Raw genomic sequence first — 23,325 nt, forward strand, 5'->3', positions numbered from 1 at the left:
GCATGTGATCCCTCTCAGTCACTCTAAACTTTGAACAATTAAAAAAAGGCAGGAAAAAACCCCAAAAACTATTCATTGCCTTTGCTCTGCTGTTCATTAAACCGATAGCCACTGGTCATTACAAGACAATCTGTGTTCATGGCTGCAGCCCATTTTATTATTCCTCATACAAAGAATATTCCACTACTCAGAGCAGTACTGCATTAACGGAATGTAACAACAAATTGGATGCTCCAAGTGTGTTCTGGTTATGTTGAGATGGCCTTTAAAAACTGGCTTAATCTGTATTTGGAATTAATTGGTAGTAAAATAGGTGCCTTATTGAAGTAAACTATTTGCTTTGTTAGCATCTATAGAATTCTACTGCATGCATGTAGGTCCTCTTTCTGAGATGCATGTACAATTCGGAGGAGGCTATATTTCATACCAAGCTTATATGCATGCATGTACTGTATATGCTTTCTCTCTCTTTCTCTCTCTGTCTCTCTCTCTCACACACATATATATATATGTATATATATATGTTCACAAATACACATGCACTCGCTGCATTGCAGTAAGACACTCCCTCCTGCCTGTCAGAGCCTTTGATATTACCTCAGTGTCACTGCAAACACATCTGTGATACTTTTTTTGTCTTTCTCACGTTCTTTGGTAATTCTCTCATTTACTGTTTTCTTTACTCATCCCTTCCAATTTCATTGTCCTCCTTTGCCCTTCATACTCTCAGATTCACCCACAGCTTGAAAGAGCTCTGTCACATATCCCAAACTGATTTCTGCTACTTTTTGCTCATGGAGCCCCAGGAGTCTTAGTATCTAAAAAATAATGGATAAGACTACATAGTGTGCTCAGTAGGGGGGGGGGAGAGAGAGAGAGAGAGAGAGAGAGAGAGAGAGAGAGAGAGAGGGGGGGAGAGAGAGAAGAGCATAGGATGACGAAAGCCATCCTTTGAGGTAATTAACCAGAGGGGGGAATGTGTGTTACAGACTATACGGGAATATAAATCATGAGGCTGGTATGAACACAGTATTTTTGCTGTATAGAGGCAGGCAGGTGCATGCTGTAGCACTACAGAACAATACACACAGGGGTAGAGGAAAGAGAGTGCAAGTCTGATTACCTACAGCCACAATCTCACAGCTCCCTTTTGACTGAGATTGGCCGTCTGACACTGCGTGAGTGTGTAGGTGTGTGCGTGTGCGCATGTGCGTGGGTGAAAACATGTGCGTGTATGTGTATATGCATATTACCATATATGGGTCTGTGGTATACCAGCATTATGTTTTAGCTCAGGTGCCATTTACATATGGTACAGGCCTACTTTGTTTGGTATTTTCAGCTCACAGGGGAGTTTATCTAGGTCCCTCACCACCATATCCCTCCCCTCCTCCTATGTCATCCCCCCTGTCCCAGCCCTATGCAAGTGGTGAGTGCTAAGTTGCATTTGGTGCAGATAAATGGGCTCGAGTTGTCCCAGAAAATATATCTCTGAGGGTCTTTCTGCCAACACCAAACGATATTCTGAGATGCATCAAAGCATTTCTCCATTTGTTTTTGCTGCCAAACAAACCCTGAGGAGGATTTTTAATGTCCAACCAACCGGACAAAAAGTACAGCTACACAGATGCATATTGCACCCCACCTTTTATATTTGGCGTTTTTTTTTTGTACATCCCTAATCTTCTCCAACATTATTGTAAAAATAGCCCACACTAAACCACCTCACACATTAATATGTCTCTTTTTTTCACTCATAATCATGGCGAGTCCATCAGACAACAACATGGCCAGATGGTGCGGACCAGATGTTCATGATTACTGAGAATACAAAATGATTCCGGATTTCAACATCATTAGCAAATAAAAAAGGAGAGGAGGATGGGTGAAAGAAATTCCTGTTTCTGGCTCAGAATCAACAAAGCAAATAGGAATGCCCTTCGTGTTTTTTTCCTTTGGGGGGAGGGGAGGGGCTAGTTGATGTAATCACCACTGCTTTATAAAAGAGATGGGCCAGCCTTGCCAGCTCCCTTGCCCAGATGTTGTTGCGTAATAGCTTATTGAAAATGAAAGCTCTGTTGTTTAGTATTGGCTTCCAACCTCTGGGAGCAGCCAGCCAGCTTTGGCTGTATGAAGCTGAGTTATTGCCCATTGCCAGTCAGAGGAGGTAAAGCCCCAGCCATTGATGATGAACCATTTGTAAGCCAAAGGATGGATGGGCACACTGCCGTGCACCATTTGTAAGCCAGAGATAAGAGACAACTTTAGCTCTGGCTTGATACCCATTCACCAGAGATGACATTATATCATAACATGGACCTTAAGCTCAGGAGGACATCTTGAGCAGCCAAACTCTTTTGAAGGGGAATACCACTAAAATTCTGTATTTGTGTTTCCCTGTCCAGGTTGTGGTGTTAATTCCATGTTCCACTGACACTTACGACTAAGATTTTCCTGGTCAACCAAGATTTGTCAAGCAAAGCCCATAGTCAACCAACGGTCGACCAAGCAGTAGGTGTATTTATTCTTAAATTGCAATGTTTATTTTTCAACACACTTTGTAAAGTAAAGCTGGAATCAATCCAGTGTGCAGTCGAACTCAGCAGTGAAATGCTGCAGATGTCTGAACTCCAAATGTCTATAATGAAATTAATTCTGGCCACATCTTTCAAACAGTCCAAAAGGTGTTCACATACCTTGTTGTACTGTAGCCGGAGGGCAGTCGGGGAGAGGCTGGTCATCCAGTGCAATATATTCAATAATAATCCTCTTTTTTGTAGCTTTTTCGCTGTTGTAAGTACCCAATTAAATTAGTAGTATTGTAATTAGTTCTGCTGCTGTCTCCCCTCCAAACACTTGCATTGCAAACAGTACAATTAGCTGTTCGACTCTCTCTTTCGCTCTCCAGTTTAAAGTAATTGCAAACTGTGCAGACATGACTGCTACCCAGCTGCTTTCCAACAGTGCGCCATACTGCTGTAGTGGTGGACGACGCTGGTTTCACGGCAAATACTTTGTAAGTAAATTTGCATAAATGAGGGGGGATTAAATAAACACATTTACACCGATGATTCAACTATGATCGGCGCAGTCGGTATGGGGTCTTTCAATCAATGCATCAAATTGTAGATTTTTCGGGGACACCCCTACTAGTACGCATTTTGGCTCTGTTATTTCTAGCTCTGAAAGAATTGGTTATGTTCTCATATTGATCGAATTGAAAGTATAGGTGAATTCTTATATTGTTTGTTTAATATTATTTATATTTATTATTATTATTATTATTATTCATATCAAAGGCTCATCCCGATCCCGCAGTCTTGCACTCTACAATATCTATAAATATGACCAAATACGACCATTCCTCCCTTGTTCATCTCCCATCTGGACTATTACAAATCCCTCCTGGCTCAGCTCCCACATTACTCTCTTCAGTCCCTAAAACTCATCCAGAAAGCTGCAGCTAACCTTCTATTCAACATCTTTGAATTTGCCCATACCACCCCCTTATATCACCACCACCTGGCTGCCTGTGGCTGCTCATATCAAATTAAAAACTGTTGTGCTGGTCTATAAGAGTACTTAAGCAGTTGCATACCATACCTCCACACCATGGTCCAGTCTTATACTCCAGCTTGTGCTCTGTGCTTTGCTACTACCAACTGCTTAGCGGTTCTCAAGAGCAATCTAGAAATGACCTTCCTACTCCAATCAGGACAGGACAGTCTCTCCCTATCTGCTGTCATAACCGGAACACTCACCTTTTCCATACCTTATCCCTACTTGTTCTGAAAACACTCCTGTCCTGCTTGAAAATACCTTTTAAACAATTTCTCCCAGACTTTCTTTATTTCTAAGCCTTTTCCAAATGCACAAAACACATGTAGACAGGATTAGCAAATCCCCATGACCCCTAAATTATCTGTGAAAGTTTCCTTTCTAGTACCTTGGCATAAATTTTCCCAGGGAGGCTGAGCAGTGTTATTCCTTGATTGTTGGAACACATCCTTAAGTCCCCCTTTTTGAAAATGGGGACTGAGAAAATAGGGAAGAGATGTGTCAACCATAATAGGCCAACAATATCCAGAACCTCCAGCATTTCAGGACTAATCTTGTCCACTGAATGTTTTCTCAGCGCCTCCACTCCCATGTGCCGGCTTTCAGTATCTCTCTGCTGAGTCAGGAGTCCCCCGTGTCAACCAGGCCCGGAAGGCCTTCTACAACTTGGTTCTTGTGTTACTGCCATGACCAGCACTGACCACCTTCTCGCCACAGCTCCTTGTAGCTGCTGAACCTTTGGCCCAAAGTGCCCTGGCACCACGTATACTTATGTACGTACCTGCTTATTTTTGAACATGGTGTTTGCAGAGTACTCCAAACTGCTGTTAGGCACATACGCTCACATTGAGGCAACCCTCCCATCCACTGGGAGAAACTCCAACTGTGCAGCAGCCAGCCAGACACTCACTGTGCTTCTCACCCTGGACAACTCCTGAGCAGAAGAGGGACCACCCCCTATCAAGGAGTTTGGTTCCAGAGCCAGCACTGCACATGGAGATGGCTCAGCTATATCTTGTTGGTCCCTCTGAACCTCTCGCACCAGCTCAAGCTCCTCCCATCCAGAAAGGTGCATTCCATGTTCCGAGAGCCAGTTTACATTGCCGAGGTCCATGTTGTCCGGGTCGCTCTGCTGCTGCTCTTTGCCTGACAGGCATTGTAACTGCAAAGCTTTCAATTTACTGGTCGATCTTCATCCTGACCATCAATTGCCACGAGTTCTAGGTAGTGACCTAAAGAATAAGATTGTGAATACAAGTTGCCAAAATGAGGTTTCTCCACAGGGCGGCTGGCCTCTCTCTTCGTGATAGGGTGAGGAGTGATCCAGGAGAAGGTCCGTGTCAAGCTGCTGCTCCTTTACATTGAGAGGAGCCAGTTGCGGTGATTCAGGCTCCTGGTAAGGATGCCCCCGGGCACCTCCCTTTGGAGATATACCAGGCACCACTGACTTGGAGGCGTGACCCTGACCCAGACAATAAGTTAGAAACTGGATATAAACATATAATAGGCAAAATGTAAATATATACTTAAGGAAAACTATGCCCAATACCAGTGCACCCAATACAAGTGCTTTAAGTGCTTTATAGTCACCTTTTGAGCCAGTACCAGAAAGGCCCAGGTGGTGCTGAAGAGATTGTGTTGCCCCTTCAGACGCTACTGCATTATTAATCAGAGCAGTCTTTCCAGGTTCCCACCTAGTGCCACTTAAACCCTCCCTAAGTCCCATGACACACCTCATTTTATCACTCCACAGGCCATTCGAGGGCAGCTACAACTGAAGAATATGTTGATAAAAAAGCTGCCACCATGAGAGCAGCACCTGCTTAGTGTTTTCCTGTAGCCAGTATGTGAAACATGTGCCATGATAGACAATTGAGACAAGTGCAATGATCTAATAAGTTAATTGCTAAAATAATGAAAATGTTTCTCTAGATGTTAAAGCCTTATCATAGAATGTTGTGCAGGCTAATACTGGAGATTTTGGTACTTGCAAGAACTCATATTTGGCACAATTGAAATCAGACTTAAAGCATGTCACTATTTCCTCCACCCCTTCCTGTCTTCTATCTGGCACACATCCAAACTTAGCCTGAATGTCAGTTGGCAGGGAGGCACGTATAGGTACATATCACATCACTCTTTGAAACCATACCAGAGTCTTAAGTGTCTCAAAGGTACATGGGTCACACACTGCCTGTCCTGTCCTGTAACAGGAGAAGCGAGGGTGCCAGCCAGGATACTCAAACAAGCCCGCAGCAGCCCAGGCACACATCACATCACTACGTTACCTCAGCAATCCATTGACCCACGCCCAAGTGCCCTTGTTTTCACAGCAGCCCTCATCCATTCACTGTCTAGATTAACTGAGCTCCTCTGATTTTAGTTGGGAGCAGGAAGGGGGGTTGGGGGTGGGGGATCAGATGACCAGTCACATTCCTGTTGTGCTCCAGTGAGACTATGTAGGTCACACCCTCCTTTGACTAATTAAAAATTCAGGATGGAGAGACCTGCTTAGTTAACTAAAAATTAAAATAAAAGCTGAATATTAGTTAACTAAAAATAAAAGCTTAAATATTTTCCAAAACTACTGAAATTTAACTGCAAATATAGTATTTTATACTAGTATAGTACATGCATCCAAAACTAAAATAAAAAATTCTCCTTTTTGTGTTTTGTCCAGGGAAGAATGCAATGAATGATCTATTTACCATCCATTTAACATCTCTCTCTAGATGTACCTGCTAGAGAGCGCAAAATAGCAACAGTGAGACAGAAAGATAGAGAAAGAGAGTATTTGAATGCATTTCATATTTTGTTTTATAAATCGCAAGATGGAGGTTTAGAATTATTTATAGTACTGGTTGTATTTTGTATGCATTTGAACACCTGCACATCTCTGTGTTCATTCGGCATTTTCATTGGGTGCAAATGCACAAATGCATAGTGATATTATATCTTGAGATTATAATCTCCTTTGGTCTGTTTTTGCACCGAATAAAACAAGCCCCCTTCCCCCAAAAAGAAGATCTACAGCTACAGATTTATAAATAACCATACTTTACAATAATTGTAACTGAGCAAAATAGCAATGGACCGTATTGCCAAGAAAATAAATGTATTCAACCTTCCAAACTGGAGGAAGAAAGCAAAAGATGCCAATATTTATAATGAATTGAAAGAGCAATTACATTCACTGGTACTGTAACAACACCGTTGATAAGTGATAGCTCATCATACCTCAGTGATCAACACAATTCTGCTGTGCTCAGCTCCTCATGCCACAGGAATGATAACTTCAGAGTTGTCCTCCGTCTCTGTGGACCTCGAGTGCTCAGTTAGCAAGCGTTTGCAGGGGCCCAGGCCATTCTGACTCTTCTTGGCTTGAGGGTTTAGATCCTTCTTACTGGAGTTGAATTGGGGGACCAAAGGAGCTTCAGGAAAGGTCTGACAGCTGGTAGGGGCCATGGAAGGAACTTAATGTGAGCTGTCACTGGCATTGCCTTACCTTTAAAGGTTGCTGTCAAGTGCTGCTTGAGAGCACAGTTTAGCTCTGTTTAGATCAGTCTGCCTGCATGTGTGCACATTGATGTCCCAGGCCAATTAAATGAGCAAAGGCTTTAAGAACCTCATGGACTCACATAACCTTGTCACAGCAACTTGACTTATTGAATATGTGAGCACTGAGATATGATGTTGGATTTTCACCATTAGCCTAGAGAACCAGTACCTGCAACACCTACCTGGGTGTCTGTGCTACACGTGACATATGTTCAAAAGTTTACATGTTAGAGATTAGTGCCACTTTGACAGTTAAACAAAAATCTCAAACAAAACCAAAATGGTTCTGCATTAGGTTTGCACTTGCTTAGGTAATATTGTGATCAAATTAGGACTGTAAATCTGAAAATTTCCTTAGGGTCTTGCAAGCTCAGTGACTTTTTGCAAGGCAAATGTTAAAACATGCAGATGTGAGATGTTTCTAAGGCGGAAACTATCAAAGTGGTGATAACCTCTAATGCATAAATGCATGGACGTGCGTATAATAAAGTAGTGTGGTGTATGTGTAGCGCAGGCATCATTTAATCTATAAGGCCACACAACATAAATTGCTACACTACACCTTAATAAAAAACATTACCCTAGTCCTACACCTACCTATGCTATATCTGTCTAACGCCTGTGTCTCCATTGTAAGTCTATGCAAATTCTTGGCGTAATCTCAGAGGTTTAGTCAGATCTTACAGGTCTTGGTCTGACACTAGGTAGGCGTTGCACGTACTGGTTCATCTGTGTGTGTGTGTGTGTGTGTGTGTGCGCGCGCGCGTGGACATTGCTGATCAGCATTAGAAGCCTGGACTCCCAAAATTTACTAAAATGAGCACAATGTCTGCAATGCAAATATGTGCTGCAGGCACGAAAAGGAAAGAAATAAAATTTTCCTCATGCCAAAACGTTTTCTACTGTGAGTGAAGTTTTAATATTTAGCTAAAGTTTTTCTTAATTAACCATGACCAAAACCAAATTGTTTAATTCCAAGACCTTAACCCTAATCTTAACCAAAATTGTCTTGCTTGACTAACCTGAACCATTAGTTAACCATTAGTTTTCATGACAAACAGGTGAAAATGGCACTTCCAATTTGTGGTATTGTCATATAATCCAATTCATGATGAAAGGACATAATGTGAACCTAATTTGTGTCCACAACACGTGATCTGCATTTAAGAGTTTTGCTCATTTCATAAAATTTTATGAGGCTGTCATGCATCATACAGGCCAGGACACTCAAAGAGAGGAAGGCTAGTTAATTTACATTAATTGCATGGTAGGACAATCAAATCAGGCAAGCAGTGAGGGCTTGAGGCTCTCAACATCTTTGGGTTTTCTCAAAAACTGATTCAAAATCTAATCTATAGGGTTTAATGTGATAAGCAAACCCCAATTCGTCTTGAAATCAAAGATTTTCTTCAGCAAATGGTCAAGAAAATGTATTTCTCTTTGGTTCTTAGTGTTTGGTTATACACTGCTCAGAATTTAAAAGAAGAAAATATACAGTAATGATGAGAATGCAATGAACAAACATCATGGATATTAGAGTATCCCTTAGCATCATTATGTATACAGTAACATACACAGAAATAGGGCATACCACATTTAATGTGGATTCAATTTGCATTTAGTATGATTAATATTTCTTATTTAACTGGGGCTGTGTGACTCTATTATTGCTGTGCTATATGGAAATAGGTCACACTGAGCCAAAATCCTGATCTAATCACAATTTACAATTGACTGGGACAGATGCAGTTCAACGTGGTAACATCATGGAGTTGTTAACAGTTCATGAACAGTTACCTACTGATGACCTTGTGATGCGTGCACAGTACACAGTAGAATTATGCAAGTTCAGACTTAAGATTCACTTTTATAGTGTAGCTATTATAGAACTCATACTCACTCTCACTGAATCTACACCGCCACTATGGTACTTATATAGAATGGCAGCTACAACACACCATGATACTTGAGGGAGGATGACTGCTGCTGTATTTATGATGTTATATCTAGTTAAGCAAACTCCCTGCAGGTGGTCCATGGACCAACCATCAGGCCCAGGCTTACACATGTCCAAGTCCTGTGCTCTTGGCTTTCCAAAACGTCTTTTCTGTGATTTTTACAAGAAAGTTGCATACACTGGGGGATATGGCTATTGATTGGCTGGAAGGGCACTTGTATGATTTAATTTTGCTTGGATTGCACCTGGTTTGAAGGGGCAAACCTGGTCTAGGTGACCTACTTTGAGTGGTGACAGATTGGTTCTTGCTTTTGGACTCATTTCATCGCTAATGTAAACTATGTCCAGCTGAATTTGGGTATGGCTAGAGCTTCGTAATCCAAGGGGATGTATGCATCAATGTTAGCAAAGTTTTAAGAGGTGCATTATTGTAACAATTTGATCACACATCACCGCAGAGTTTGCATTTGAAAGCTATCCAGACCTTTTTGCCAAAGAAGTGTTTTGATGTTTCAAGCTGTCTTTCAATGGGGGCAGCTCATCTAAATCACTGGGGAAAGTTACTTCCATGTTACCTCAAGCGAGATAATGGGCAACACACACTTTTCCAAGAACATCTAGTGGGCTTTGTTGCTCGGAGCAACGGTGGCTACATGGATGTGATCATTTCTCATTTGTCAAGATCAAATTAGCCGATTGGGGGAAACAGGGGCGACAGAGGGTGCTGTAGCTGTCAATCATATGCATCATCAACTCTACAGTGAAGAGCAGGGGGAGTTGTGCAAGATCCTGTGTATGTGTGTGTGTGTGTGTGTGTGTGTGTGTGTGTATGTGTGGTGCTGCTGATGATCCCTGCTTATTCTCAGTGCTCTCCTCTCTTAACCTTGCTTTGTGCCATGGTAGTGGCGCATCCAACAGCAACAACTAGAGTGCCCCCCTGTGGGTGTAGGAAGTATTACATACTCATCACCAAGTCGGTCCATACTTGCATAATGCAGACCTATATGGTCTGGACTTTAAATTCAAAGCTGGCTTCACAGTAAGTCAACTGTATATGATCGACCACTCCAATCTTGTATTATTTGCAAAGGTCATGCAACTTCATGAATGTCATCTCCCTTCACAAAATATAACCTTGGCTTGTATCAAAAAATACTTATGGTTTCATGTGTGGAGTGTTTAAGTGTTTTGAAGAGTTTTTCTATTTGTGTCAATGATATTGTCCATTGAATCTGAATCCTATTTTTGAACTGGTCTCTCACAGTTACCTCAGATTTCACATGAGAGCTCCTCACCCAGGCTACAGTACACCCCTGCAATTCAGTTCAGTTGGTTTAGGTGACTATATTTGTTCTATGAGCGGAAGAGATGCTTGATGTTAGTAATCCTGTGTTATAAGTATTGCAGTATTATTGCGCTGACTATTGTAGACAAAAGAAGTGGAAGTGAGGTCAAGGAACCCAGAGGGATCAAAGTTCCTTCAAGTTCCATATATCATCCTTTTTTGCCCAAAAGGTCCAACTCAAATAAAAAAAATTCTCAATGTATGATTCATGCGTGTAATTCTAGCCTGGGCATTTCTGTCTGTGAGTGTATGCGTTCTGTTCTTGCATGCGTGAGGACCTATACCTCTGTGTGTGGTCATGTGTGCTTGTACAAGTATGACTGTTTATGTATATATTTTTGTTGTGTGTGTGCATATAAACCAAACAGCTACAGCTACAGGGCATAGTAATCTGTAGATGACATGCCATGTCATGAGCTGCTTGGGCCATTCTTCTCTCAGTCTATTGCACAACCTTTTACATGTGGATCAGGCCCCAAGTCCCTTATTATCTCAGGGCAAGCTGTGACCTCTTCAACCTCATCAAATAAATCTTACTCTGTCTCTTATTTTGGTAATTTATTTAAATACACACACCGACACACTGCAAACAATACATTCTATTCTGTAGAATTGAAAGAAAAACTTTTCTTTAATTACTGTTTTTTTTCTCTATTACGGCCATGTTATATACACAGTTTAAGTAGATGGCCTCTTTTGTCAAGTTAAGTTAGTTTTTCTGCATAAATTTGTTCCACATAGCTCACTCATTGTTCACTCATAGCTCACCACATTTATCAAATTAGTCATCTTCATTGGCTCAAAAAAATTTCACCTTTACAGTTCTGTACATTGCAGATGTTTCTTACATAACAGCTGGCAGCAGGCATTTGCATTAGATTCACACATAATACACCTGAACTTACACCTGCATCACAAGGGAAGTGACTGGTAGAATGCAGCCATTCTAATTCAGCAGTAACGATTTGAACACTGACTTTTTTTTTCTGCATTGGCCTTTCTAGATTTGTGTACTTATTTTGTTGATAGATGAATGGTGCTATTTATACCTGGCGAGGGCTCGCATGAAGAACCCTCCCTCTCTCTCAGCTGCAAGGCTGCTGAGTCCAGGTTGAATTCTGCCTTACTGCCCAAGCTGCACACAGGGAAACAGATGGGTAATAAGGTCACAGTAGACGTACTTCCCACTTGCACAGACAAATCACAGACTCACCAGCTGTGCTGACTCAGGACAACATTAGACTCAGGTGAATTAAGATGGATTAAGATATCTTTTTGTAATAATGGAAATAGTTGGTGCGAGTGTTATTGGCCTTTCATGTGGAGGCTAAATATGTTATATTAGTATGGGGAAATGTTATGACATAAAAAAGGATAGAATAAGGCTGGGGACACACTAGACTTTTAAAATCCTGATTTTGAAAACGTGTTGAATCACACACAAAGGATTTCACAGTAGATATGCTCACACTAGATGATTAGGCAAACATGGGGTATCACACACTTCATGATATAAGATTATCCTGCCGACTTCTGATATGTCACTGATGTCAGAACCTCTTCTCAAATAGCAAATGAGTGATGGTCCAGTGCTAGGCCACACATAGCACTTTCTTCTGGCCCACATACCGCCCTGGAATGACTGTTATGAATCAACCTGCTTCTGGCTGCCAGGTCCGCAACTTTACCTTAGTAACACAGTATGTCAGGCATGGCATGAGCCAGAACAACAAAATTGGAGATGGCTCTCTGTTGTGCAACCCATCAATGCACAGCCAAGTATTTATCATCTGCTGTAAAAAATCCCTAAGATTATAATAAAAAAGACAATGTGGATTTATCTGGGAACATATGCCTGACAACTTTAATCCAAATGAAACATAGGACTAAGGGACTGAAACCATGAAATTTCATCCCTTATGCATAATGACGAGGCTACTGCAATACTCCTTCCACAAAGTCTCTGAAATGGCATCATTTTAAGGCTAGTTTTCCCAATTGACGGCTCATATTAACTATAAATCCAACATGAACGCAGCATAACTGAATAAATATGCAAACCTCTCCATTAACCTAATAGCCCATTTTGTTTCAAATTTACTGTGGAGGGCAAAATAAAGACTTAGATGTGCAATTTGTAGACTTCATTTTTATTAAGTCACTTAAAACTGTAAGCTCTCACTCACTACTGCATATTATGTACCAAGGCTGGTAAATAATCCCTACCTATGCGAAGGCTTAGTGATTGGTATACCTTCATTTATAAGGCCATTTTGGGAAAGCTTCCATCCTAGTCTTAGTAGTCTTAGGTCCCATAACTCTTTTTTTTTTGACTGTACCTAAAACAGGGACTGAGATGGGCAAAAAAGCCTTTATGGTCTCTGTTAAGAGACCATGTTTTTCTGTGTATGCTTGCTGCAACCTCTTTTCCATTGTCAGCAAATTTAGAACTATAACTATTACAAGAAGCAAGTTTAGAGCTATAACCGTGATCAAAACCAAATTGTCATTAATCATAGTTTTTTTGCATGGGTGAGCTGATGGGGTGGTAGGGACAGCATGGCTTAAAATAGAATTTTCAAGCAAGTTTGGACCATATGTTGCATATCATAAACCTGGTCCAGAATGGAAATGCTGCACCAAATTTATCCAAACATTTACTCACGCCTTTAGCTCTTTGACTTTTAAATCTTTGACTGTTAAATTCTTCCTATATCCTGTATCTTTCTGTATACTCCCTGTATTCTTAACCATAGAGCTCTCTTGTCTGCAACTAGTTCAGAAAGTTGTAGCTATGGTTTTACCAAGAACATACAGATTACTTAACTCTAATGCTACCTTAAATTGGCCTCCAGTTAAATTCATTGATTTTACCTGGTGCTGCTGGGAAGTTGTTCTATACACAACGCTTCCATGCAATTGTCCATGCATGTGAAATCACACCTAATGAAAAGCTTTTGCATTCATTTACGTTTTAATAATGTGAATTTGTGGACCGTGTTTGTGAATTAAGTTATGTCTTCATGGATTTCTCTTTCAACAAAATAAAAAGATATTTTAACATCTCATTTGGAAACAGAGATTTCAAATACAGTTGAGGAAAATCCACACAGAAGTCCTTATTAAAACAAGCTTTATTTTACAATAATATTGCCTTTCTGGGACAGCTCAAGAAATCATTTCCCAACTTAAATACTTAGTACATTTTTTCAAACAAACAGGCACGTAAACTGCTTATTGTGGCTTATAGGCCTATATGATTAAAAATTGTATTCTATATCCCTGTAGTTCTGTTATAGAGCAAGCACTGCATTTAGCACAACACTTTTCACAGTTGGAAAAACAAAACGTAACACAAATCTGTTGATCAAGCAACATAGAAACAGTACACTACCATACAGGTTTGGCAAATAAAAATCTGTTCAGTGCATAATGTGCATGGCATCAAAGGACATACATTCATCATCCCGTATACCATGGCTGGCTGCTTCAGGACTCGGTGTCGGAGCTGTCTGCTGGATCGGTGTTGTGGGACAGCATGTAGTTGTCCATATCGATGGAGGGACAGTTGTGGATGGAGTAACGCAGACGCTCAGCTAGGATGGCCTGGCTCGTGTAGGGGGGCAGGCGCAGCAGGAAGAAGCACGTCTGAGCTGTAGGGAGGCCGTTGACAGGCTGGGAAGTAGCAGCAGGGAAAAAAACAAAAACAAAGACTGTTGACACTGATTTGCACACTAGAGTCCAAATTTTAACATTCAATTTTGAAATGATCCCCAATACAACATCAATTTTAGAAATGTCTAATCAGGGAGAAAATGTCTGTCCTGGCTCCTGGAGATTGTATCCAAATTAAGTCTTTATTTCTTTATGTCATTTGGTAAGCAATGGCCAACTATAAACTCCATCCTTACCCTGTCAACCTTGATGATTTGAAACTTCTGTGTGATATCAGCTGGGTTTGAGGGCAGCCTGGACCTGCCAGAGACAAAACGTAGGAAAAGCACCCGCTCCTCATTGGTGAACTCCTCCAAGCTCTGCCACAACCAGACAATTAGCTGGTGGCTGTCAGTGATGTCACGGTAACGCACCACCTTCCTCAGCATCTCAACAGAAACCTCCGGCAGGCCACAGACCAGCTGCTCCAGCTGCCGGGCCGTCAGCAGGGAGAGAAGGGGCACAGGGATGATGGTGGACATGCCCTCTCTGACTGCTGCCACCTGGACACAACACAGCACTGTTAGCATTGATACTTTGATGCTAGCATTGAACAAAAAAGGGAAAGGGAAATGACACCAGCAACCAGTTACAGAAAGTGGTGGGCAGACCAGGTGTTTAAATGAGTTCATATCTGTTGTTCAGATCAGTTCAAGTTAATTGAAATCAGTTTAATTTCAATCAATTACATTCTCATCGTTAAATCTGATGCAATTTGTTCAGGGCTTAAACATTATGATTCACTGGAATATCTATACTATGTGATTGTAAATCTATGAATAATCTACCAATTTGCATAAAGTGCAGCATTTGCTGTTTGGTGTAAGTGGGTGCAACACACTTGTCCCAGACAAGGTGAATAAATCACACTATAAATCAACAACTGAATGTATGTGAAATAAATCAGACCTACCAACAGTCGACAACCTTTTTGAGTATATTGGCAGCATAAAACAAAGGCATCAACCACTGCTGTGCACAAAGTGCAAAACATTCAGTAAGTAATCAGACAGCGACAGCAAGAATTATATCGAAAAAGATAACTGAACCAGCCCTTTGACTTGAATTTGAATTTTGAATTCACTCTGTATGAAATGTCAACATCAAGTGCTTTCCCAGACAACTCTGGACCAAAAATATAAAAAAAAAAAAGATACACTGTTTCCTAACATATCAGCCCGTCTTCCACAAAAGTTAACCAAGTAGTCTACTAATATACTTTTAAGGAGATGGTAAGGATATATAGCTTAATTAAACAACCTGTTTCTATTCAGGTGTCTGGCAAGAGTTGTCCTTGGCAACTCATCTGGAAGAAAATAGATATGTTAGGAAATAGCCTGATAATTTGGGAAAATTGGGAGGGTGGGGGCTATTATTGTGCTGGCTGTTATCTTTTGTGCTGGCTGCATTGAATTTATTTTTTATGTTGAGTCAAAAAAATGATATTACAAAGGAAACCCCGGTTCTCTGATGATAGGCGTTAGATATCGCACTATGGGACACTATGCAACATGCCTACAGGTTGGCAGGTCTGATAAATACACACAATTATGCCATGCTCCTTAGCAGTTAATCCTTTAAACCTGTGAGTCCATCTCATGCAGTCTGTACTCCAGAGCCCTCTCCACGTATTCAGTCCGGTTGGCAAAGGTCAGGGAGATGTTTTGACCTCCAGGAACCACAGGAACCAGCTTTCCATCGGCGCTGTGGGCCACAAACGAGTCCAGTGGGATCATCTTAAGAGGGAGACAGAGAAAGTGGAAGGGGGAGAGAGTAGAAAAAGAAAGGGAGAGAGAGGTTGAGGAACAGACAATGAAAGGCAATGAAAGACAAAGGCAGTTAAAATACCTTTCAGCTTAGTATGAAGATGTACAACAAAACTAAAGAACTCTGCAATAATCCAATTCACACAGTATCTCACCACAGGGAAATTGTCCTCCGTGATCCCACTGTTTTCTAGGTGAAGGATGCCATGTAGGGACCGGTAGGTGAGCAGGTCTACCTCCTCGAGGTCAGGCCCTCCCAATGGGATGGAGCAAAGCTGCTTCCACACCCAAGGCGCCAGATGTAGGTCCAGCGGCTTCTTGGTGCGGATGGCCACAGCCATGAGAATGCCCAGGAAGCGGAACTGGACAATGTGATCCTCTGAGACTGTCGCTGGGTTGAGCAGGAACCTGGGAGGGTATGCAAACAATACGGCAAACATTTTAGAGCTAAAGATTATTTTGGCAAATCAGACATTCCGTCATACTTTAAGTGCATTGATTTGGTTGGTGACCGACAACATGGACTTACATAATCAAACATACAAACATATGAAACAGAGTGACCTGTGTACCTGTCTGTGTTACTGCCCACATCAGTAACGCTGTTGGGAGTATGAATGAGAAGATCCACCACACCAGATTGCAACTCCTGGTGAAAACACATTGTACCATGTAGGATACCAAAACATATGCTTTGTGGAATTTTCAATATATAATATACCAATAACCCATCTACAGTACTCATCTTTGAACATGGCCATCCAGTATGATGTACAAGTATGCAAAGCAGAACAAGCCCAGGCTGCATTATACTGGTAAGCTATCTCCATTGCTCTTAGACCTTTTCTCTGTGGTTTCCATCCTACCTGGCACATTTCAGTGATGGTGTCATCAAACACTCCTCCGGCATCGTCTGCCCCCTCTCCGATAAGTTTGACCTTCCAGGCTCGTGATGGCAGCCGCAGCTCTAGAGGATTCAGACTCACCACCTGCTTGGCGATCTGCACAAAGATGGGCTTGCTGGAGCGCCCCCTGTATGGGTTTATGGGAGAACATGGACATCAACCAAGGATTTGATGAAGACAGATTAGAGTTTTAATAATGATAGGTACTAAACCAGTGACCACTTTCTTGTGTAAAACTGCTGTTTTCTGAATATATATCCAAATTAAGAATACTTTCAATATCTTAAACTTAAGAGCTACATTACAAGCCACTTCCTTCTTAACCTGTCAGATAACAGAAACAACATAGATACTGTAAATTATGTCCTCCCCTCTCTCTCCCCCATACCTTCCTGTCTATCTCTGTCCATCTGTCCTGTCTATAACTGGAACAAAGATTTAATATAACCAATAAGATAAGTGGAAAGATTACTTTAAATTGATGCATGACATTACTGCACACAGTAATCTATGACTAATACAATATAAACTTATGAACCAAATTTACAAATAAAGATATTATGGAATGGATTGGAAACATGGGTGACAAACATTACAAAACATGCTGTCTCTTTATCTCCTGAGACTTGTCTTCTTCATGACATTACAACAGATATACCCAAGGGGGTGAACAATAATGAAATTAAATTATAATGAACAAAAAGCATCCTTTCAAAGTGAAAATCAGACATCTCAGTGCAACTTTCTGATTGATCATGTAAATGCAACTTTGGGAACAACAGATAATAGACCATCACATATCTCAGTGCCTTCAGGATCAATACGGCCAATCGGGAAAGGCGAAAGGGCTTAAATGACAAACAATCAATAGGAAACTCTCCCCCGAGTTCAACAAGCCATCACTCATGTCAGTGTGAGTTTGCATCAACCGATATAGATGATGAAAATCCAAAGCACAAAATTTGGGGAAATGTTTGGGACAGAACGACAAACTGCCAGACCAACCTAAGCAAAAAAAAAGGTTGGAGACCTCTGCCTTTGGATTTAGTGAGTTGATGTTCTTGGCTCAATGCATTAGGGAAAAAACTGACCAATGCCACAACATTTTAGAAGGTATAACTGAATCAACTAAATATACATAAAACATACACATACATAGAACATGTTGTCTTAAATCTACATAAAGCACAGCTATTTAGATTTTAAAAATAGGTTTCTGTTCTGTTTTTAGAGTATGTTACTCTACTGATAGTGGGGCAATAATAGTCATTGTTAGGATCAGGCTATACCGTTTAGAACAAATAATGAATTTACCTTTGAAAATGGAAATGGTATTAGTAACAAATAATGAATTAACTTGGAATATGGAAATTAGGAGTAGGTTTTAACTTTTTTAAATATGTTATTAAAATTGTGTCAAATATTGACAAACAAATCATTTGATCAAATGAGATGAATGAGCAATTTGAAATAATAAGTACATATATCATTATTGGTATATACTGAAATGACCATACATAACAGATCGTCACACTCAAAAAGTGAGTGAAAGAAAATATGCAGCCAAAATGCCCTTCTGCTTTCTGGCAGAAAGCCAATGAGCCCTGTGGCCAGTTGGAAAAATATGGCAAGTCGCCTTGGCCACCCACTGTGCTCCCGCTAACTAATGAAGACCCTGCCAACTGACTGAATGACGCAGTCATCCTTACCTAGAGGAAATCCTCTTCACAGTGATCTGTGGCCCATAGGTTTTGCCCTGGGTCATGGTTCTGCCAATGGAGCGCACTAGAGGCAGAGTATTGACCTTGGGCGATAGAAGGCCTCTGAGATGGCCCCGGATGATGGCTGTTGTCCCTGAACTATAGCGTGACGTGGACACCTGGAGGGAGGGAGGGAGGGAGGGAAGGAGGGATAGGGAATGAAAGAGAGAGAGAGGAAGACAAAATGAGGGAGGGAAAGAAAAGGATGACAAGGACAGAAAGAAGAGGAATCAGACGTCAGAATGCAGCATGCACATGTTTACGAGCAGAAATTTTTGAAAGTTGATATTCAACCATTTTTTCAGTCATCCTCTCTTTGTTAATGGATGGAAAGACAAAGGGAGAACATGGGATCACAGTAAAGAGATAACAGGAGAAACCTGAATCCTATGACGCTGTGGTTACCTGATTCTTGGGGTCCAGGTTGAGCAGTCTCCAGGACTTGTACATGAGATCAGAGAAGTGGTAGAGCACCCTGAGGCGCATGTTGAGGACATCAGGGCTGCAGTCTTTCAGGGTGTTGTACTGGGGAGGGACTGACTGGGGCAGGCCTAGTTGGAAATTTCCAGAGCCACCTGGAAAAGAAGGCAACAAATGGATTCTGAAGTGCAGCCTTTCCGATCGATCAAATGCGCAGTGTTTGTGTGTGTGTGTGTGTGTGTGTGTGTGTGTACCTGAGGCTTTAGTCGTCATCGAGGGGATGGTCCACGCTGAGCTGTGGCAGCGGCCAGCAGAGATCTGTCTGATGTTCTTCCCCTGGAGGGCCGTTACCAATGTCGGCTCCTTTACTGGGTTGGAGTGGCCCTGGCCAAGCTAGGACACACACAAGGTAATAGCACAACCTTTGGAGTTATTTTAAATTCCCTTTTAACAGTCAAAAACAACAATCTGTTTCCAGTAAAACTAGAAATAAATATTTTGCACCATTCAAGTGTGCACCCCTACCTTCCTTAGGTAGCATTTCAACCATCACACTGTAAGCAGTGCAAGTTTAACCATACCCCCAAGATGTAAAAATAACTCAAACTGCATTTTACGCTCAGTATTCTGTATAATTTTGTATTGTAGCATGCTCGTCACCTGTCCCTCACTGTTGCAGCCCCAGGCATAGACATCTCCTGTGGAGGACAGGGCGAGGACATGTTCACAGCCCACAGCGATGTCCTCAATGAACAGCCCCTCCAGAGCTGGCACCACCTGGGGACGGGATTTATTCTTCAGCATGGAGTCTGGAAGGCCAATCAGACGCTCTGAAGGATGGAACAGAAGGGACAGGTCGATTGCAGAGGCAGGCAGTTGGAAATGGATTTATCTCAAAGTACCAAAACAGCATACGCAAACATGCTCAACAATAAAACAAACAAAATGTTAAGTCTTTCCTTTAAGCATAACTGTGTTTTTGAGTATTTGCATAGATATCTCCAAAATGAAATGTGCTAATAGCCAGCAGTAATGTGTGTGTGCGTGCGTGTCAAGTTTCTGATATCTTCAATATGGATTTTTGTTTTCATACTTATTTCAGATGTGTCAATTCAGGATGCATTTGATCTGCTCATTCCCAGGGAGCATGTGACCATTAATGGTGGTTTTAGATGCCTCTACTGGCATATCAAATATGAAATCGCACCAACCAGCTAACACAATATGGGCCTGCACTATGTCCTGGAACACCTTACTACCTCCGATGACTATGCCAGGATCCTGTGGTAAACCAGTTCGGCCTTAAACACAATCATGGCAGACCTGTTGCAAGGCAAGCTTGCCGAGCTCAACATAGCCTCCCTGACCGGCCCACAAAATGGCCCATTCAACAGTTCAGAAACCAAATTGCAACAGCAAACAATAAGGTTAATTATACAATTATACTGAGAGCTCAGAAAAGTATAACTACCTACTTCTACTACCATAACTTTCATATGAAATATAGTATAACTCTAGTATATAAGTCTTAGTCCTGAGATAGATAGATTTCCACACTTTGGACCCCAACTGGTGTCCTTTCCTTTCAGCCAGAGGCTGCTTTTTTGGCTGCTTCAGAAGCTGCTGCATATTGCCTGCCAAAATCTGGAACCACGAAACCCTAACTAATCCCAAACATTAGTAATGAAGGATGTGGATAAAAATCCATCTCACACATCTTTGAATTCTGAATCTAAGCTTCTTCCTTTCCACTGCCACATCCACCACATCTTCCCATGGCACAGTGAGTTCTGTAAAGTAAATAGCTCGCCATGTATTGGACCACAATGCTAGGTAAGGTGTTAGGCTTGTGCTCACCATCTCAGGTGGGAGTGAATGTTGCTGGCCTATGTCTGAATAAAAGTTAATGGAAAAAGAGTCCATCAGGAAAGGGTGAGGGGCTTAAATGACATCACCAATCAATAGGATACTCGACAAGCCGTTACTACTCGCATGTCAATGAGACTTTGAGATTAATAATAATACAAAATCAATGGGAAACTCTCGGCTGACTAGCCATCACTCAGTTTGAACAAGTGTAACAGTAAAAATCTTCAGACCGGATTTTGGTGTTACACTTTGTTTTATAACATCAAGAAAGTGATTCATGTAAAAAAATCTGCAGAATGACTTGTTTTTTATATATTGTCAGAATCTGCTTTGTTCACTCCAGTTGTCTCTATTTGTGATACAATATGCTGATATCTTATGGCCCTCATGATTTCTGTTTGGTTGCCCCTTGGCGCTGCCATTAAAACCTTCCTAGAATTGCCACTGCTACAGCTAGCTAGGCTGGCGACAAATAGCTAGAAGACTCATTATAATGTTGTAATATTTTCTCTTTACTATGACAAGTTTTTGTGTCATTTTTCAACCTAAATATTATGGACCATGCTGTGGATAACAAAAAACTCCTGTTAGACTCCTGCTTCTGAATTCCTTGTAAGTGACAATTAGCCTACACTACTTCACTTTTTTCAAATATTCAATATTCAATGTAGTTTAATCTTTGTATCTTGTTCTGATTAACAAGTACAGAATCTGTTCCAGACCCACCATTTCAAGGCAAACTATAGTAATCTACGTCTGGTCTTGCATAAACATTTTTTTGTTTTGCCAACAATTGACACCATCCATAAATTCTTGTGAACTTTGGCTGTTTGTCATTGTCCTTTACTGAGCCCAGAGGGAAAAAAAACAACTTTCTGTTTTATTAATTTAAGTGCATGAAATGCTATTGCGTCAATATATACAATGACCTATAAATAATTAGACCCAGTCAACTGGGGTTATGAACGTGCCACACCAAGGCACAAGGCAGAAGAACAAGGAAATAGTTCTCGCTCTGCGCAAAAGTGTCAAAATTTACTAAATTACTGACTTACTTGCTGACAGTATTTTGCCAAGGACTCAGTGGAGACATTATTATATTACATATGTGTGTGTGATGTGTGTGGAACATCCATTTTTATGTTGGAATTTACCTTCACTTCTAACATACATACCAGTTCCATTTTTGGTGTCTCACAAATTAATAATACATTTTTGGTTATCAGGAATGTGTTAATACTACTACCATAAACCCATTTCTGACACATTCAACATTAAGGTGTAGTACTGGAATCACATCCACAATACAAACTCATTGAGATGACTTTGGTGTGTCCCAGATAAACTCACCTGGTTCGAGGGAGTTCAAAATAGATTTATGAAGGACAAAGGGGCCCATCTGACAATCTGCTAATGAACAAACAACCACCTTTCTACAAGATGAACTGCATGAGTTGAGCTTTCTTGCGCTGGGACAAAGACTTGTCTCCCGTTACCAGCTGCTGAACTGACCTGAAGTCCTGCTGTTAACCACTTAAGTTATCCAGACCCTGCTCTGCCAGCCAACCACCTTCCAGCTGTTGCACCTGTATGTGCGCAGCAGAGCCGCCAGCTGAAGAGACTTTAACCCTGCTACCCTTGCATCATCATGCTGACTAGTGCCGCCCTGCCTCCTGGTGTCTCACCTTCAGGAGTCCTGGTCCCATCAAGTAACTTAGCAGTCCGCCTCACATTCAGTCCACATTGGTATTAATGCTTTATTGTTCAGTGTGACAGTGTGGCTTATGGTAAAGCACAAAGCTACAGTTGATATTCACTGTTACATGACTCATGCCATTGTTTTTTTGTAGCAAAAAACTATTTATTCCAACTTGTATTTGTTGTCCACTTAGTCCAATCTGGTCATTGTTGTCTACGCTCACAACCCAAACTGTGTATGTAAGAGCTGTGGTTATCGATCCTGCACTCTGTGTTACAACTCATGACTCCCTCATATCATCATCAAGTCAATTATCATACCAACCTTTGTATAAACTTAACAATGAACTGACAGAGGCATCATTCTCAGAGTCTGTGGACACCTCGGTTAGCATTGAAAGGCTAAACAACGTGCTCTTCCTCATTATTCCTCATCCGTTTGATCAATCCCCACTTTGTTATTTTACATTCTGCCTGTATATAGTCATAGCTTGTAGCTGTGTGCGTGCTTTCGTGCAAAATCAATGTTAAGAATAGACAACGATTCTGATATTGCCATGAATGAATCTTTGTGCAGTTACATTTTCCTGACACCATGACTGAAGCCGTTCTCGAGACAATGATTATGCCCATTATTGCTGAGAGACATGAAATGGAAGCCACATCATCAACTGATACTGCTATTGAAAATACCACTGTTAAAGCTAATTTTTGAACAAGTCGATGAACAGTTTGGGGACACGTGTAGCTAATTCTGTAGCTGCAGTTATGACAT

The 23,325-nt window shown here is 41.2% G+C and overlaps 1 protein-coding gene across 1 annotated transcript in view; it reads right to left on the bottom strand.

Moving 5' to 3' along the window:
• Nucleotides 1–13,540: 13,540 nt before the first annotated feature.
• LOC139652352 (probable E3 ubiquitin-protein ligase HERC1) overlaps nt 13,541–23,325 on the bottom strand; it is a 70,426-nt gene continuing 60,641 nt past the window's right edge. The window contains exons 71-80 of the mRNA XM_071529393.1: nt 19,644–19,813; nt 19,238–19,376; nt 18,969–19,138; nt 18,513–18,682; nt 16,765–16,930; nt 16,471–16,547; nt 16,054–16,306; nt 15,716–15,868; nt 14,330–14,635; nt 13,541–14,093 (exon numbers count right to left, since the gene is read on the bottom strand). Of these exons, the coding sequence (XP_071385494.1) occupies nt 13,908–14,093; nt 14,330–14,635; nt 15,716–15,868; nt 16,054–16,306; nt 16,471–16,547; nt 16,765–16,930; nt 18,513–18,682; nt 18,969–19,138; nt 19,238–19,376; nt 19,644–19,813 (1,790 nt within the window). The 3' untranslated portion in view covers nt 13,541–13,907. The remainder of the gene's footprint in view (nt 14,094–14,329; nt 14,636–15,715; nt 15,869–16,053; nt 16,307–16,470; nt 16,548–16,764; nt 16,931–18,512; nt 18,683–18,968; nt 19,139–19,237; nt 19,377–19,643; nt 19,814–23,325) is intronic.

The sequence above is a fragment of the Centroberyx affinis genome, unplaced genomic scaffold, assembly GCF_046629955.1.
Source record: "Centroberyx affinis isolate AG114_WGS23_722 - 3 ecotype Tasmania unplaced genomic scaffold, CSIRO-AGI_Caff_v1 ptg001787l_1, whole genome shotgun sequence".
NCBI lineage: Eukaryota > Metazoa > Chordata > Actinopteri > Beryciformes > Berycidae > Centroberyx > Centroberyx affinis.